The sequence below is a fragment of the Macaca fascicularis genome, chromosome 1 (genome assembly GCF_037993035.2).
Source record: "Macaca fascicularis isolate 582-1 chromosome 1, T2T-MFA8v1.1".
NCBI lineage: Eukaryota > Metazoa > Chordata > Mammalia > Primates > Cercopithecidae > Macaca > Macaca fascicularis.
The window spans coordinates 177,754,228-177,771,415 of record NC_088375.1 but is presented as its reverse complement, the minus strand read 5'-3'; the positions used below and the strand labels follow the sequence as shown (position 1 = coordinate 177,771,415).

The window sequence follows — 17,188 nt, the reverse complement described above, 5'->3', positions numbered from 1 at the left end:
AGTAGACAGAGCCCAGGGAGGGGCGCTGTGTTCTTTCTGTGCCCACAGATGCAGCCTATTCATGAGGTGCTGCGGCACACAAGCCTGGGGCCTCTGGAGGCCAAGCGCCAGAACCTGCGCCATGCCTTGGACCAGTATCTGATGGAATTCAACGCCTGCCGATGTGGGCCCTGCTTCAATAATGGGGTGCCCATCCTTGAGGGCACCAGCTGCAGGTGCCAGTGCCGCCTGGGTCGCCTGGGCCCTGCCTGTGAGCAAATACAGACAGAAGGTAAGGTCTGTGCATCCCCACCCAGTTCCAGCCTGGCCCAGCTCAAAGGGGCCAGTGCAGAAAGGACTTTTGGGGTTCCCAGCCCCTCCTTTCTGAGCCCTCCTAGCCACTACCCAGGAGCCACCCTTGAGAGTTCTATTAATCATCCATCACACTTAATAGTTCTTGTACTTTGTCCTTGCCATCAAGACCTTTTCTCAGATAAGAACTGTTTTTCACCAAGATGTTTATGGACACCAGGATTCATTTATAGAGGAATAAACTAGTTTCCTAGTTTATTCATCACAAATTAGGTGGCTTACAACAACAGAAGTATATTGTTTCAGACTTCTGGAAGCTAGAAGTCCAAAGTCAGGGGTGTTGGCTAGGTTGGTTCCTGCCAGAGACTGAGGGAGTGTGTGGTCCATGCCCCTCTCCTACCTTTTGGTGGTGGTCAGCAATCCTTGGCATTTCTTGGCTTGTAGATGCATCACTCCAGTCTCTGCCTCTGTCCTCATGTGGCATTCTTCCCTCTATAACTCTGTTTCTCTTCTTATAAGAACCACCAGTCATTGGGTTGGAGCCCACCCTAATCCAGCATGACCTCATTTTAATGTGATTTCATCTGCAAAGATCCTATTTCCAAATACTATCATGTTCACAGGTAACAAGGGTTTGCCTTCAACATATCTTTTGGGGAAGCACGATTCAACTCACTAAAAGAGATAGGTAGTTGTCATTTCAGTGTAAGGAGTTATGACTAAAAACAAGGTTTGGGCAAGGAAAGTTAAACGCAGATAGCTGCGATATGAACCAAATTGTACCAGGGAAGAAAGTCATCAAACAAGCATTAAAAGTCCATCACTTAAAAATGAAGAAGTCTGAGGACGTGGATGTGCATCTCAGACACTTTACGAATTCACTGTGAGACACTGATTATTCACGTCTTTCTGGGGCTTAGCTTTCTCATCTATGTTCCTTTTTAGCCCCAAGAGTCTCTATGCATGTTCCAATTCCTAAGCTCCCAATTTTTCAGGCATATGAAACTGTTTATATGAAAATGATGGCAAAATGTATCGGCTACCTAATCAATGTATATGTTAACCTAAATTGGCTGTTGCAATGAAGAAAACACAAAGGGAAAAACAAAGAAGTCTGGATGGGCAAACTCAATGTATTACAATTGACTCCAGAAAACAAACAGTTGAAGCACAGGGTGGAGGGGGCTGAAGCCATTTGTCCAATGGCCATGTGAAAGAAACAGGCCAACCATTAGTCCCAGTTCAGTCAGTGGGAGCCTGATACAGATGGCCCCAGAGTGATAGATGGGTTAACAGAAGTCAAGAGCCCAGGATAAGATTCTTCTCTGGCATACCAAGATCTTTGTTCTTGGTGTCACATTTCATCAGATACTGGCAAAGCAAAGCAGGCAACCCAGGGAAGTGGGAAGGCTCAAACCTATGTACTAAGAAGATCTGGAAAGATTGGGAACTTTTGGCGTGAAGAAGAAAGACTCAGGAAGGACAAGTCCCATATAAACCACTATATGGGAGGACATGTTTTCTATGGCCACTGAGATTAGGTTGTAGGACTAAAGGAGAGAAGCTATAGCAAAGGGATTAGGGCTTAATGAGGGAGGACTTTCTTCTGCATGTACTGTGGCAGGAGTGAGGGAAGGGGATAGATGACCACTTTTCAGGAAATTGTAATGAAAGAGATTCATTCTTCCACGGGATGGTTGGGCAAGACAGCCTCAAGGTCCTTCCTACCCCCAGAATCTCTGAGTCTCTGACCTAAACAAGGGAGAGCAACATGGTGAGCAGCCAGTAGTTTGAAGCTTAAAATCTTTAAATGCAAAATTGAATTTAAATATTTTAAGCTTCAAACTACAAATACCAATTTCTTTAGGATACAAGGGGATCTTTATGCAGTAGACCTGGTTTTAAAATGAGATAATGGTGAGTTATTATTTCCTCTTTGAGAGAGTAGTTCTAAGTAGGAGGCAGGATAGCATAGCTCAGGTATCAAACAGATCTTTAGTTTTTTGTTTTTGTTTTTGTTTTTGTTTTGAGATGGAGTCTCACTCTGTCACCCAGGCTGGAGTGCAATGGCGTGATCTCGGCTCACTGCAACCTCCACCCCCCAGGTTCAAGCAATTCTCCTACCTCAGCCCACACTCCCCCACCCCCACCCTGAGTAGCTGGGACTACAGGCATGCACCACCATGCCTGGCTAATTTTTGTATTTTTACTAGAGATGGGGTTTTGCCATGTTGGCCAGGCTGGTGTCGAACTCCTGGCCTCAAGTGATCCGCCCGCCTCAGCCTCCCAAGGTGCTGGGATTATAGGCGTGAGCCACCGGATTCAGCCCAGATCTTTAATTGCTAAGCTGCCAATTTCCATCTGGGCATACCCTCTAAAATGAGATTGTAGTGGAACCTTCTCAAAGGTTGTGTTGAGGATTAAACTAGTTAACACTCGTGTTAGGCTCTATTATAATAAGAAAAAGATGAGACAGCTTCATGTGGGATGTTTCATTGGTAGAGGATTGTTCTGGGTTGTTACTTGGTACTTCTTCAAATTCCTCCTTTGGTGGCAAAAGGGAATAGAATCTGAGCTGCCTGTGTCCTGTGGGAGATACGCTGAAAGAGATAAGCCAAGAGGGTGAGTGAAAGCCAAAGACCTTAAAAAGGAGCCTGCAGAGAATACAAACCAAGGAGACCAACTCCCAGGGCCAGTTCCATCTTCCATGGAATTGCAGATTCCAGTTTCCTTGTGAGAACTGGAAAAAAGGCACTGCCTGGTAGGTGGGTGAATTGGGAGAGAAAAAGAAAACCACTCTGGATTGATACAGCACAGCTCAAGGGTCCAGGGCTTTCCTGACTTCCCAAGCAGGGTATGGACTGGGTTGCAGCCGCCATTTTCCCATTGGCCAGGCAGCATTCCCAAGGGGACCAAAGATCAATAAACAGAAAAAATAACTAAGCCTTATTAGTAACAGCCATTATAGCAGCATGTATATGAACTAATTTATTTTCCCAACAACCTTATGACATAAATGCTATTATGAGTCCCAATTTACAGATGAGGAAACCAGGGCAGAAGGAAGGTTGGATAATTTGCTCAAGGTCACCTAGCTGGGGAATGAAAGAGCCAGGATTTGGACCCAGGACCCAATCTCTTAACCATTACACCCTACTGAGTCACATCCTAAGAGTGAGGAAATTTGGGGAATGAGAGTAGAGGGTCTGAGACAACTTCTGTAAGTATCATCTCAGGGAGTGGAAAGTGGAGTATGTACCAGTTCATGGTTATCAACCTGGCCTGGCTTAAAGGAACAGATGTGAGCCTTGCCAGAGTAATTTAATTATAGCACTCCAAGGGCCCTCAGAACCAGTGACTTGCTAGGATCCCTGTCCATACAGCATAGAGACAAGGAGAAGAGGGAGTGTGGGCTACCCAGACGTGCCTCTCCATGGTCCAGTGTCAGGCTCAGTGGCAGGCAGGCTGAGACACCTGCACATATGGTGGGCATCAGAGAAGGTGTGGGCATTACATAATGATCTGCAGGAAGGGATGAGACAGAGGGCTGCTCTCAAGGTCCCATTCCTCCTGCATTCAGTTGCAGGCAGTGCACTTAGTTCATTGCAGGCAGCTCATGGCACTCCATCAACCTGGTTCCAAGCAAGGTGTGGACATCAGGTGGCCTTGGGGCTATCATACTGAATTTTCAGCCTGTTGGAGACTGGGCTGGCAAGGAAGTCTGAGGCAGGGCAGTCAAATTCCATGGAGGCCCATTACAGTCCCTGGGAATTTTCCCAGCAAACCTTTGCCTATGGGGACCGAGGCACAGAGGTGGGAGAAAGAGACAGAGAGCCTTGCTGCGGCTGCCCCATCAGGGAGTATAATTACAGAGCTGGAAGGAACTTGGAGATAACCCAATCCAATGATATTCACACTGTGATCTGAGGAGCCTTGGGGTCTCAGAGCTGCCCCAGCGGAGGAGGGCGAGCCTGACAGACATCCAGCTTCAAATAGAGCAGCTCCACTTTCATCTGACTTCGAGGTTGGGGTCCACGTAAGATTTCATTTAGGAAAAATGAAATTGTGATGAAAAAAATAATGATTGAAAAAAACCCATTGGATTAGTCCATCCTTCTCATATGATAGTATCCAAAACTCAGGCCGAGCCCCAGGCTAGGCAATTCTCTGAGCTAGATTTCCAGATAGTCCATGGTCAGTGCATGTTTTCAGATGCTCTGTGCAGAGAGCCTGTCACCCTCTGCGCCTCTGTTGCCAGAGTCTGAGGGGGTTTGATTTGCAGATCCTCATACAAAAGCTTAGCAATCCTCTCCAGGGTGGTGCCCGGCCAAATCTTTTCTCTGACTCCCCAGCGGGGTGGTGCTCCCCGTTCTCCACACCCTCCAGTGACTCTGTGTCATTCTTCCAACGGAGCACACCTTCTGCCTCCCTCCGCTATCCATCTTCCATGGAACGGCGGATTCCAATTTCATGAGATGGGCTCCCAGTGGCCTCTTCTCACTCCATCCAGAGTTTCAAATTAAGTGCACAGCAGTGAGCACAGAGGTCTTGGTTGGCTACCTGAAGGCATTTCCCCAAGGAGGGATTGCAGACCACTTTCAGGCAACAGGATGGCCCTCCCTCCTTAGTAGTAGCTCTGCAACCCCCTGGGCAGAGCCCCCAGGGACAATTAAAAGCCTGTCTGCCATGGTCTCCACAGTGAAACTGCCCTTGCTACATCCGGACTAGCAAAGAAGCAAAGACCCTATGTGCCTTATCCGTAGGTACCTCCAACAAGCTGCAGTCAACCAAAGGAGGGGAGGCCAGTCTCTCTCCCAAGGGTCCCACCCCACCCCTCCCTATTCATCACCAGCCAGGCACTTCCTTCTTAACCATATGCTAACCTCCTCTTCCCTGGGAAACTTCCTCCGCAGGAGCCAAAGCAGATGGGAGCTGGAGTTGCTGGAGCTCCTGGTCTGTGTGCAGAACAGGCACCCAGGAAAGGAGAAGAGAGTGTGACAATCCCGCGCCTCAGAATGGAGGGGCCTCGTGTCCAGGGCGGAAAGTACAAACGCAGGCTTGCTGAGGGCCTCTGAGCACAGGCTGGACCAGATGCTGTGAATCGCCCCTGCACTGACTATTGGATAAAGACTTCTTTCGACTGAGAGACAATGAAAATCAGCACACTTTTTTCTTTGTTCTGCCAGCTTCCAGGCCTAAGACTAGGTTTTGCTATCTACAGCCAACTACTCTATTACTTACAAAACTCAATCATTTTATTCAGCAACTGGATGTTGACTGTTAACTAGAAGCTCTGTCCTGCTCACAGCACCTTGGATCATCAAAAAAATAAAGTAAAATAGAAAACTGAGAAAACTTAATCCATGACCAGGGAGAACTTACAGAATGTTAGAGACAAAGCAAGCAGACACCTGAAACAATCAACACCCAATTAAACAAAGTAGGATGAGAATTCTCTTAGTTCTTTGATAACAATATTTGTTCTTTCATGGAAACATTATTAATTGGTAGGGTAAGCAGACACTCTGAAATAATGAGAAAAATATTAAAAATTGACTTGAGTTATTTCAATTTTCCTTCATTTGAACTCATTTATTAATTCAATTAATCTCTCTAGTTTCCTTAAGTTCTTACCACAAATGTGACATTTCTTCTAATTATTTTCTTATGGAACACTTCTTTTCCTTCATTGCAATTTTCATAACTAGTAATTATATTATCTTAGTCTATTTAGGCTGCTATAACAAAAAGCCATAAACTAGGTGGCTTATAAACAACAGAAATTTATTTCTCACAGTTCTGGAGGCTGGGAAGTCCAAGATCAAGGCAGATTCAGTGTTTGGTAAGGGCCCACTTCTTAGTTTTTACAGGACTGTCTTACTGCTGTGTCCTTACATGGCAGAAGGGGCTAGGCAGTCTCTTAGGTCCGTTCTTTAAGGGCACTAATCCCATTCATGAGGGCTCCATTCTCATGACCTAGTCACTTTCTGAATTTCCCACCTCCTCATGCCATCACTTTGGGGTTAGAATTTCAACATTTGAATTTTGAAGGGACCATGTTCAGATCATAGCATATATATTTAACCCCACATCTCCTGTGACTATTTAAGATCTATCTCTTCCTAAGAGATAATAATCTTGAGGGCAGAAGTCAAGTTTGTTTTGTTTAGCACTGTAGCCCCTGAGGTCAGGCTTGTGTCTTAAATGTAGCAGGGACTTAGTAAGTAGCTGTGATTAAATAAGTGAATGAATTGAAGAGTCAGTTCATAGATGAGGAGCACATTGGTCAGCCTCCCAGAGTGGAGAGTGGATTTGAAGAGGCCAGCTAGTGACAATCAATCCACCTTCTCCAACCCATCTCTAGGGAAGGCCAATCACACCAGCCAGCCTCAGAATCCCACAGCACTCCAGTCATGCCTCAAATAGAGAACATTTTAGGTAGCACTGAATTTTCTGTTTATCCGTCAGTTTCCTGTATTAGATTGTGAGCTCCTTGAAAGCCAAATCTACAATCCTAGTGCATAGTAGGTACTCAAGAAACGTCTGGTAACTAACATATATATTGATGCTTCAAGTCATTCCAGAGTCCTCAATCTTGTTAAAGTAAGAATAAGAATTATGTATACGAAACAACTAGAGGAGACTTTAGGGAAATTAATTGTTGAGTTAAAGCTAAAATATGTAGCACACAAAATAAGTGCTGAAGGAGGCCAGGTAGGAGAGAGATTTACCTTTCCATGAGTGTGTGTATTGTGGATGGCATGGGGCTTGCCCCAGGCCCTGAAGGACTTTTCAAGTAGGCAAAGAGGGAGGAGATCTCTCAGACAGAAATTCAACATGAGACAAAGTCTGAAAGTAAGAAAGACAATTGAGGGTGAGTGCAGGTGCGTATGTGTCAGGAATGGGGAGTGGGGAAAATAATGCATGTAAATAAAATAAGGCATATAAAACACTTGGCACCATGCCTGTCATACAGGACATTATTAGCCTCACCTTTATCATCATCATTATTAAGACTATTATTAATTAAAGAATGTGATTTAGAAGTTGATTGCTGAACTCTTTAGATCTTCTGTCTGAGAAAAGAAAAAAGACTCTCTTATTGCCTTGCATCCTGTCATTAATTTGCTTTTTGCTTTTTAACTTATATTAATAATTAACCTACATTCATTATTTACTGAGTAGTGGCAGTTTCATGCTAGAAAGTGACCAAGGGCCAAATTGACCAGGCCACGTGAGCACTTTAAAGAGAGCATTTGATCTTGACCTAAAAACAGTGGTTCTTAAACTTGGTTGTATGTTACAATCACCTGAGGAGTTTTCAAAACCCTGATGTCTACAGGCTGCACCCCAAACCAATTAAATCTTAATCACTGGGGGTAGGGACCAGACATCCGTAGTTTTTCGGGTTTTCTTTTGTTGGTGTTTTTTGTTTGTTTTGAGACAGAGTCTCCAGGCTGGAGTACAATGGTGTAATCTTGGCTCAATGCAACCTCTGCCTTTGGGGTTCAAGCAATTCTCTTGACTCAGCCTCCTCAGTAGCTGGGACTGCAGGTGCATGCCACCATGATGCCCAGCTAATTTTTGTATTTTTAGTAGAGATGAGGTTTCGCCATATTGGTCAGGCTGGTCTCGAACTCCTGACCTCAGGTGATCCATCCACCTCGGCCTCCCAGAGTGCTGGGATTACAGACGTGAGCCACTGTGCCTGGCCTGACATCCTTAGCTTTAAAAGTTCCCCAGGTGATTCCAAGTGCAGCCAAGCTTGAGGCTCCTGAGAGTGGAGGAATCAGTATATGTGCATGGGGAATGGGGTCTGTGACAAGACAAAAAGGCAGAGACAGCAAAGTTATTTGTGCTATTTTAACTAGTCCTGTGCAAGATCTCTTAAGGTTTATTTTCTGTGCCCTATTGTGCAGCCAAGAAACTGAATCTCAGCAAGGTTGAGCCTCATGGGCCACAGAGCAGGCCAGGGTTTGAATGCGTCAAACACATGCTTCCATTTCCTCCACCCACCCTTTCCTCTTGTCTGTCGGTGGAGGGATTTGGAGAATAGTGTGTGGGGCACAGGGGAGGGAAAGAAACCAGAGGCAGGGAGGCTCATCAGGAGGTAAGTGTAGTAATCTGGGCAAAAGATGAGAACTTTGAGATTAAGTAATTGCCTGAATCATCTGTGAGCCAAAACCACCGGCTGAGCAAAGCCATCTTCCTATCTTCTGAGCCAGAGAACCCAAGCCAGCATCTGTCCCACTCCTCTGAGGATGCTACATCCCCAGGAGCTTTAAAAATCAAAATACAGTGGCAGTTTCAAGCATAGCAACCCTTTACTACATCAGCAGCTTTTCCTCTTCAAGAATGGCTCTCACAAAGCAAAAAGCATAAAGCTCATCCAATGCATTTTCCCTTAGGTCTTTTAAGAAGATCTATAATCTAAGGTTTTATAGGTAGTGGGTGTAAATACATGGTTTAAAGATATAATCTTCAGCTTGACAAGGTGTCTTTTGAAAAGTAAATTAATGACAGAATAAAAAGCAATAAGGAGAGGCTTTTTTCTTTTTTTTTCTTCTTTGTGAGAAAGGAAGATCTAAAGAGTTCAGCACTCAATGAATCTCTTCTGAACTATATGCCTTTAGGGTGAAGGAAATGGACAGAGAGAAAGGGTAGGCTTCAAAAGCCACATTGCAGAAATGAGAGATGGCAAAGTGAAGCCATTGAGTGCCGTGAGAGGAAGGGGATGTGATATGGATTAGAGCAATGGCATGAAGAAAATTTATGGTGCTACTCCTTCACTTCAGAAACGGGCAGAATACTCGCTGGAGATCTCTTGTGCAGGCCCCATCTGGGTGCTGGAGGTTCAGAAAAGGATCAGACATGGTCCCATCCCTGGAAGAATGCAGTCTGGTAAAGCAGAACTGTGAACAATGGCAATAGGTCCCAGGCGGCAGGAAGTCCAGGGACCTGTTGGGGATAACCAGCTGTGGGAGCAGGGCAGGCAGCCAGGACATGGCCAGCAGAATCTCAGACACAATGAGAGTTGGAGCATCAAAGAAAGCAGAAGGAGGGGCCCGATTGTGCAGGGGAATGGTGCCAAGTGACAGAGCTGGAAAACCAGGAGATAGAGTGTGGGGCAATTTTTGCTCAGCTCTTTGGGTAATGATGCTGGAGTTTGTCAGGATGGAGATGACTGAGTTTGGAATTCCAGTTTGGTCACTGGGCCTTTCCTGAGGGCAGCCAGTGCTCGGTCCCAGGGAGATTCCTACAGACAGCCCCTCTCCTGATTACCCTGGGCTACTCTTGGGCTTTCAGCAAGCCCACAGCTATTGTTATAAAGGCCACAAATTTCAAACTGGATTCATAAAGCACATCTCTGAGGCTGTTGTACCCCTCCACCTGTATCTCTCTGTTCAGACTCTATGAGCCAATTGTGCTAGAAATCTATTGCCCCTGATGTGAGGAACAAAGATCTGTGTAACTAGCCCTTGGCTCCCTCTCATTTCCTTCCCTTCAGTTCTTCTCTCAATGATACTGCTCCAGTCATGCAGGCCCTTTTGCCATTCCTCATGCACACCAGACCCTCCCCTCCTCAGGACCTTTGCACCTGCTGTCCTCTCTGCCTGAGATGCTCACCATCTAAATGAGCTCATCCACAGCTCACTTCCTCATTTCATTCAAGTCTTTGCTCAAGTGTCACCTCTGCAAAGACATTATCTGTCCACCCTGTGTAAAGAGGCTCACCCTTTTCATTTATTTTTCTCATACAGAATTACCATTACCTGACATTATAGATTTGTTTATTTGTTGTTTTTGTCTTCTCATATGTTATGGACTGCATGTTTGTGTACCCCCAAATTCCTATGTGGAAATCCTAATCCCTAATGGGTTAGTATTAGGGGGTGGGGCCTTTGGGAGTGCTTAGGTCATGAAGATGGAGTCCTCATGATGTGATTAGTGCCCTTATAAGGACAGACACCAGAGAGCTTGCTTCTCTCTGCAATCTGCCATGTGAGGGACACAAGAAGATAGTGGTCTGCAAACCAGAAAGAGTGACTCATCAGACACTGAATGGGCTGGCACCTTGCTCTTGGAATTGCCAGTGTCCAGAACTGTGAGAAATAAATGTCTGTTGTTTAAGCCATCCAGTTTATTGTCTTCTTCTACAGCAGTCTGAAATGACTAAGACAGTACGACTCCCCCCATTATTAAGCAAGCCTTTTCATGGTTAGATCCTCAGTACCAAATAGTATTTAGCCTCAGTAGGGATTCAGTAAACATTTATTGAATTAAATAACTATTTCCAATTTAGTTCCCCAAATAGGTCAGGCCTTCTGTTGCCTCCAGCTTTTGCGCATACTACTCCTGGAAGAACTACCCGACTCCCACTTCTTAGCTCTCATCTTCTCCTAGCCCCTCACCAGCACTTTCCTGGGCATAGGTTAAGGTGTCCATTCATCCAGAAAACCAACCTTGACCCCTTCCATTACCCCACACTTCATCAGGTCCTCTTCCCTCACACAGCTCTGTATTCCAGCACTTTCCATGCTCCATCCCTGTAGCCTAGTTGTGTGTCTACCCCACCCAGTGACTTCTTGCAGGGCAAGTGGGGAATCCTATTTACCGTTGAAGCCCTAGTACCTAGCATCATACTTGGTACATAGGAATTTTCCAGGGAAAGTTTGTTGGCTGCTGTTGTCTCTGGTTTCTCTGTGCTGGAGGCAAAGACTCTAGAATGGTTTTAGTGTCTAGCCTGCAGAAACTTGTGAGAGGAAACCTAATGAAAGACACTTTCACAGGACTCCTGAGTCCTGCAACCTTCTTGGTATGTCAGAGGACAGCCGAGCCCACACCGTTCCTAAAGGCTGCACAAATTCAAGAAAGAGCCCACCCTTTCAAGAGAGAGCCCACCCTTTTCACCTTAGTGAAGGGAAGTCCATCAAATCGAGTTAAAAATTCCTCATTCACGGTCTTAGGATTTCCCCTGGGAGAGATAAAGGAAAATATGTTTCCCTTCTATATTAACAGCCTAAAATGTGAGATAAATCCTCCCGTCCTAACCTGTTTATAACAAATGAACTCTGCTGACCAGTGGCATGATACATGTCTGACAGATCTATTTATCCATTCTATTTCTTTAGAGATAGCAGCTAAGAAGTTTTATCTATGATTTGTCTCCCTCCCCAGTTCCCATTTTCCTAACCAAGCATGTGGAGCAAGCATTTGATGGATGGGCGGTGTTTGGGATAAAAGGGGCCAGAATCAGATAGTTTTCAGGATGTGAGCAAACTGGCTTATTAACAAGGAGTCATCTGGCAGGAGGTGGTGAGGGAAGGAGGAGTGAATATAAACAATGGCCAATGATGGATGAAGGAACACCTGGGGTTGCAAGGTGTAGACTCGAGATAACTGGTGGATGCAGCCAGTAGCGATAATGGAAGTACCCAGCCTCCGGCACGGCCTCCTACACAGAGGTGAATGTCAGACTAGCCACTTGACTCCCTTTGACAATCCTCTGAGAATTCCTCACTATAAATGCAATCACTATTTCTTTTCGTTCTTCTTTTGGTGAAATGCATCCACCTGCCCAAAGAGACAGATGCTAGGCAGGGTAAAAAGAGGCAGAAGTTAGGCAGGACTGTTTTGTTCAGCACCCAAGAATGTTAATCCTCACCCTTGTGCCCTGAAGATTAACAGCCTCATTTTCTGACGAGGACACTGAGGCCAAGAAAGGAAAAGTGACTTGATTCAAGCCACACAGCTAGGAAGTAATGGCGTTGGGTGTTACACCTGTCTGTCTACTGCAAAACCTTCCAAACCTGCTCAGTTTCTCTGCTGCAGGGATGTCAGATGAAGGGCCTTTCTCTGCCCCTTCTATGTAAGCAGGCAGGTGGGCATTTGCCCTACAGATGAAGCTGGATCTACCTCTGCTGTTGTGGGAGACATGAGGACAGAGGCTGCAGCTCTTGGACTGAGCTCTGCTGCTTTCAAGCTGTGTGGTCTTGGGCAAATCACTCAGGTTCTCCGAGGCTCTGTCTCATCACCTGTCAAAGGCAGATAATAAGTCCTTCCTGTTGCAGGCATTGAGAGGATTAAGCTGGATTAGGTATGTGAAAGTTCTTTGTAACTGGTAATGCCCTCTGCAAATATTAGTTGTTATGCTGATACATTTTTTCTTAATAACCCAGAGCTTGGGATATAAAAATCATCCATGTCCTTTATTAAGACATTCCCTAGGAGCTAAGCTATTTTATGTCTTTTTGTTCTTGTATGATATAGTGGGTTTTACACTGAAATGTCTGTAAAGCAGTTTTAAATGACCTAAAAAATAACCAACCTGTGGTTCTTGTTGATGTTTTGAAAATCCCTGGAAATGATGATAATAATGACATAGCTAATTATGGAATGCTTACTAGGTTCAGGGTGCTCTCCTAAATGCAGTAATTCATATAATGTTCACAACACCCTAGGAGGCTGACACTGCCACCATCCCCATCTTACAAATGAGGAAATGGAGACACAGACAGGTACATAACTTGTATAAGGCCACAAGGCATTAAGTCACAGAGCCAGGCTTCAAACGTCAGCAGTCTGGCTTCCAAGCACTATGCTGTTTGGCCTGTCTCTATGCTGTCCTTCCAGTTTTGCCTAAGAGGTTGTGACAACACCCCCAGTATCTCCATAAACAGATCCCTGAGTTTCTGAATACCTCATTATTGGAATCTGGCCTAACATTTAAGAATGATAACTCAAAGAAGAAAATACAACATAGAAAAATCTGATTTGTGCCAACATTCAATAAACAGAGAATCTCAAAGACCTAATATGCCCTATGCTAATGTGTTGCCATTAGTTTTTTTTGTGGCCATTCTAGGTTTAAAACTAATGTAGAGATGAGAACACTGAGGGTGAAGCAGAATGTTGCAAGATGATTTTTTTCAGGTCCTCTTTCCTACCTCTGCCACGTAGTAGGCAGGCCTTTTAAAATCTCTTGAGCCTTGGTTTTCTCATCAACCTGTCAACGTGCTTCTCAGGTTTGCTCCACCAAGAATTGCGGAGATTTTGTTCCCTTCCTTGGCAGAGCTTCCTTGGGGATTCCTGGCTGTCCCCAGGAGGTGTCAACAATAAAATCTCCAAACAGGTATTATCAGTCCCTTCATGACATCAGCTGTTTTTTCTTCCCTTTTATTTCACTTTGCTCTTGCACTGCTGCCCACAAAGCCAGTTGAAAGTGCCTATCCTTCACTACTATATGGGTTGCCCCTATCGTAGGGGTTGCTCTGCCCCTCCTCTCATGATACCACTATCATGTACCACAAATTCACTAAAGGTTCTCACCAGCATGAGAAAGTTCTTCCCTAGGCCCTACTTATTCCTTTCATTAATTCATTAGTTACACAATTATTTATTGATGGTCTACTTGTGCCAGTCACTAAACTTAGAAGTTGGGATATATTAGCACAGTAGATACTGTCCCTGCCTTCATGGATGCCATATTTGAGAAAGAATAAGCAGCAAGTAAATTATACAATGTCTGCAAAGTCTAGAAACATTGGTGAGTAGACATGATGTCATTAAGGACATCTTCAATCTGTAAAACGAAATATTATCTCTATTTTCAGACTTTCAGACTTACTTCTATTATGATGGCAGAAGTACAGAGTGAAATGAAAACAGAGAGAGTAGACATCTCTCTCTTAACCTAATGGAAGCAAGAAAGGCTGTAGGAAAGAAGAGATAGCTGAGACCTGGAGGATGAGTGAGGAATTGGCCTCAACAGGAGGGCGAGTGGAGGGGCTGCTGTGTGCAAGATCCTATGACCAGTATGTTTTTACATCAAGGTGCAGATCATGAAGGTCACCAGGCTGATGTCCCCAAGGGCTTTCTGTGCCAGGCCCACTTTCTCCTGAGGACTTTTTTTTTATAAGTACTTGGGAGCAGGCCAGAGTCCTCTTCTTGAAGACAGAGATGACTTTTCCTTCTATCTGGATTCTCTGCCAGCAAGTGCTCTTTCTCCTGACCTCTGTATCCCATCCTAACTTCTATAGTTGACTCATTAGTCATAAGGATCGAGTTTCCATTCTAAGCTTTCTCTACCTGTCATCCAATGATCGTATTAATATCTACCTTATGAAATTCAGATGAAGATTAAATAACATAATGTAGGTTAAAAGACTTCATAAACTGGGAAGCACTCTATAATTGGCAGCTATTATTATTATTACTATTGTTAAACTAATTATAATAATTATTATTCCCACAGAAGTTATGTTATTAGTCCAAGGTCACACGAAAAGCCTCCCATTTGGACATTAAGCACATGGAGCTAAAAGCATTTCAAAGATTTATGTTCTGGGATGCAAAAATCTCCCACATCCAGGCATCTTGTGCTGTGTTCAAGCTTCCAGGACCACAGCCAAACTGTCCTGCCTGGACTCTGCCCCTGGAATACTGCAGCTCCTTCACCGGTACACCAGTGAAAGCCACAGTTGCCAAGATTTTCCAAAAGCACAGTTTGCATTTATTTTGTTTAATTCTTGCATTATGTTTCAGCCTCCTCCAAAATGCATTTGTTTGCAGAAAGAGCCACGTGGGGAAGTTCAGCCCACAAATAAGAATATAATTATTACGCAGTTTAGCAATGCCTGGGCGTCACCCGGGTATTCACTGGTGCTCCGAAATTCAATTGTCGCTCCTTCAAGACCGTATTTAATAGGATAAACAATTTCTGCTAAATGCAATAAATGTGAACCTGGGCTGTCATCTCCATAATCAACTCAAATTTCCCATTAGAAACAGTGGCTGTGATTGAGATTCAGAATTTAATTTGGCAGCGCTCGCTTCAGCGTGCTAGTGTCAGCTTCATGGGAGCCTCCCATCAAGCAAAGACAGAACCGCTCTTCCCTGTCTCAGGGGAATCTTAAAAGAAGATAGATTATAACTCAAGAAAATTATACGGCTTCAGTATAATGAAAGAGATAAAACATTATTGGATTATCCTGTTGAAATAACAGCAGACGGCAAAGCAATAATATTAAACCAAACAAGGGCCCAGACCCGTCAGCTGAATTGCAGGGGCCACGGGGTTGCAGGAAGGCAGGCAGGATCACCGCACTTGCTGGAAGAACCCCCTAGCAGTACAATAGAAGCTCCTTCTGATGGCTGTTCTATGGACTCAATTCCAGACAGCTGGTTGGGTGAGATTGCTGTGTGCCAGTAACCAAAGCTTGGTGTCATATGTTAAGGTCTCAGGCCCCAGCATCAAACTCCAGTGGTAAACTCCAAGCAAATGATTTGGCTGAAAATCAATGGGTTGAATCAATAGGATGAACCAATTCACCTTTAACCAACTGCTTTTTACTCCACCAACTTTATTTCAACAAATTCACCTGAAGTACTTAAATCAGACAGGAGGGGCCCAAGAGCAAAGAAAATCTTACAGGATGTTTTAATATGATGGAATGAATGAGAGAAATAAAGCTTAAATGCTCACTTGACAATCTAGAAAATCAAAATTTTATTTCTGGTAGCCCAGAGAAAAATTGTCTTATTCTCTTCTTCAAGCCTTCCGCCCTACCCCCAAAATGGTATTTGCACAAGGGCGTAAGTGAGCAAAGTAGAATGTACAGACAGTTTCATGGGGGAGGTAGGGAACAGTTTATTTTGCACATTACCCCACAACCATCAACTTAAAATTCTCTTTCACGTGTTTCCTCTTCCAGCCACCATGATCTTCTCTTCTTTTTCAACTTTCTCTCCTTTTTCAACTTTCTGTCCTTCAGGGATCAGTTTCCCTGGCTCTTGTCTCCAGCTCAGGATCTTCCCTGGGAACCCACCTTGCCACTCCTTTATTAAGCACAACAATTCCACTCTGCCCCAGAACTCCTGCTTCCAACATGCACAATCACACCCTTCCTATACTCAGCATCAAAGTGAGCTGGGGGACCAGGATCCTCTCTCCTCAGAAGGAAGTGGCTGGAGATTTGTCAATCACACACACACACACACACACACACACACACACACACACACAGACACAGTAATTTCTGTTGCATTTTATTTCATGAAAAACTCTTTGTTAATCAGATACTCATTTACTGAGAGGTAAGAGAGCATCAGAGTTAAGAATTTAAAATTCTAGAGCCTGAATTTGCAACCCAGGTCTGCCGCTTTCTAACTGTGTAACAATGGACAAATTGCTTAAGTGCTGTAAGCCTCAGATCCCCCAGCTGTTCTGGCATCTACCTTATAAGACTGTCATGAGGACGGAAGGAATTAATACACAGAATCCATAGCTGACATACAGTAGTCATCCAATAAACAGGAACTACTATTATTATTGAACAAGACCTTGTACTCATCAAGGAAAGTACACAATATTCATTCATCGATTCATTATTAAGCACCTACTATATGCCAGTCGCAGCTAGAAAGTGGAAGTGAAATGTGAACAACTTCCAACACAATTCCTGGCTGGTAGTCAATATGAGTGAAATAAAGTTGTAGAGTGAGTAAGGTGAGGATTACAAAGATGCTTAAGCCTTTAACTCAGTATTTATTTAAATCAACTGGCATTTTACAAGCTAATATCTTTATTTTAAACAGCCTGCATGGCACTGCCTTTTGCCCTCACATGAACCCCAGGTGGAAACTGGTGTAGGGGTGAGCTGGCCTGAGTACTTGAGGGCTCAGAGCTCTCACTGTATGTAGCCCACTGCTGTATTATCTGCTAGGAGCAGTCAAGTGTTTCTGAAGCAGGGCCTGAGCAGGGGCTGCCCCCATTTTGAGGAGGTGGATTGTTACACTGCCTTTGTCTTGTCTTACGTCCTCCAGAGCATGAAGACCAACTTGACCAGCAATTCCACTTCCCATCAGTGGGGATATCTATAAGAAAGAAGGTCAACAA

At 44.4% G+C, this 17,188-nt stretch overlaps 2 protein-coding genes across 4 annotated transcripts in view; one reads left to right on the top strand and one right to left on the bottom strand.

Moving 5' to 3' along the window:
- The window catches only part of C8A (complement C8 alpha chain), a 63,252-nt gene extending 57,390 nt beyond the window's left edge, over positions 1 to 5,862 (top strand). For both annotated transcript variants that reach the window (XM_074005816.1, XM_005543247.5), the window contains exons 10-11: positions 49 to 271; positions 5,205 to 5,862. In XM_074005816.1, the coding sequence (XP_073861917.1) occupies positions 49 to 271; positions 5,205 to 5,356 (375 nt within the window). In that variant the 3' untranslated portion in view covers positions 5,357 to 5,862. The remainder of the gene's footprint in view (positions 1 to 48; positions 272 to 5,204) is intronic.
- Positions 5,863 to 16,325: 10,463 nt separating this feature from the next.
- Positions 16,326 to 17,188, bottom strand: part of C8B (complement C8 beta chain) — a 37,541-nt gene continuing 36,678 nt past the window's right edge. For both annotated transcript variants that reach the window (XM_074005815.1, XM_005543246.5), the window contains one exon: positions 16,326 to 17,166. In XM_074005815.1, the coding sequence (XP_073861916.1) occupies positions 17,012 to 17,166 (155 nt within the window). In that variant the 3' untranslated portion in view covers positions 16,326 to 17,011. The remainder of the gene's footprint in view (positions 17,167 to 17,188) is intronic.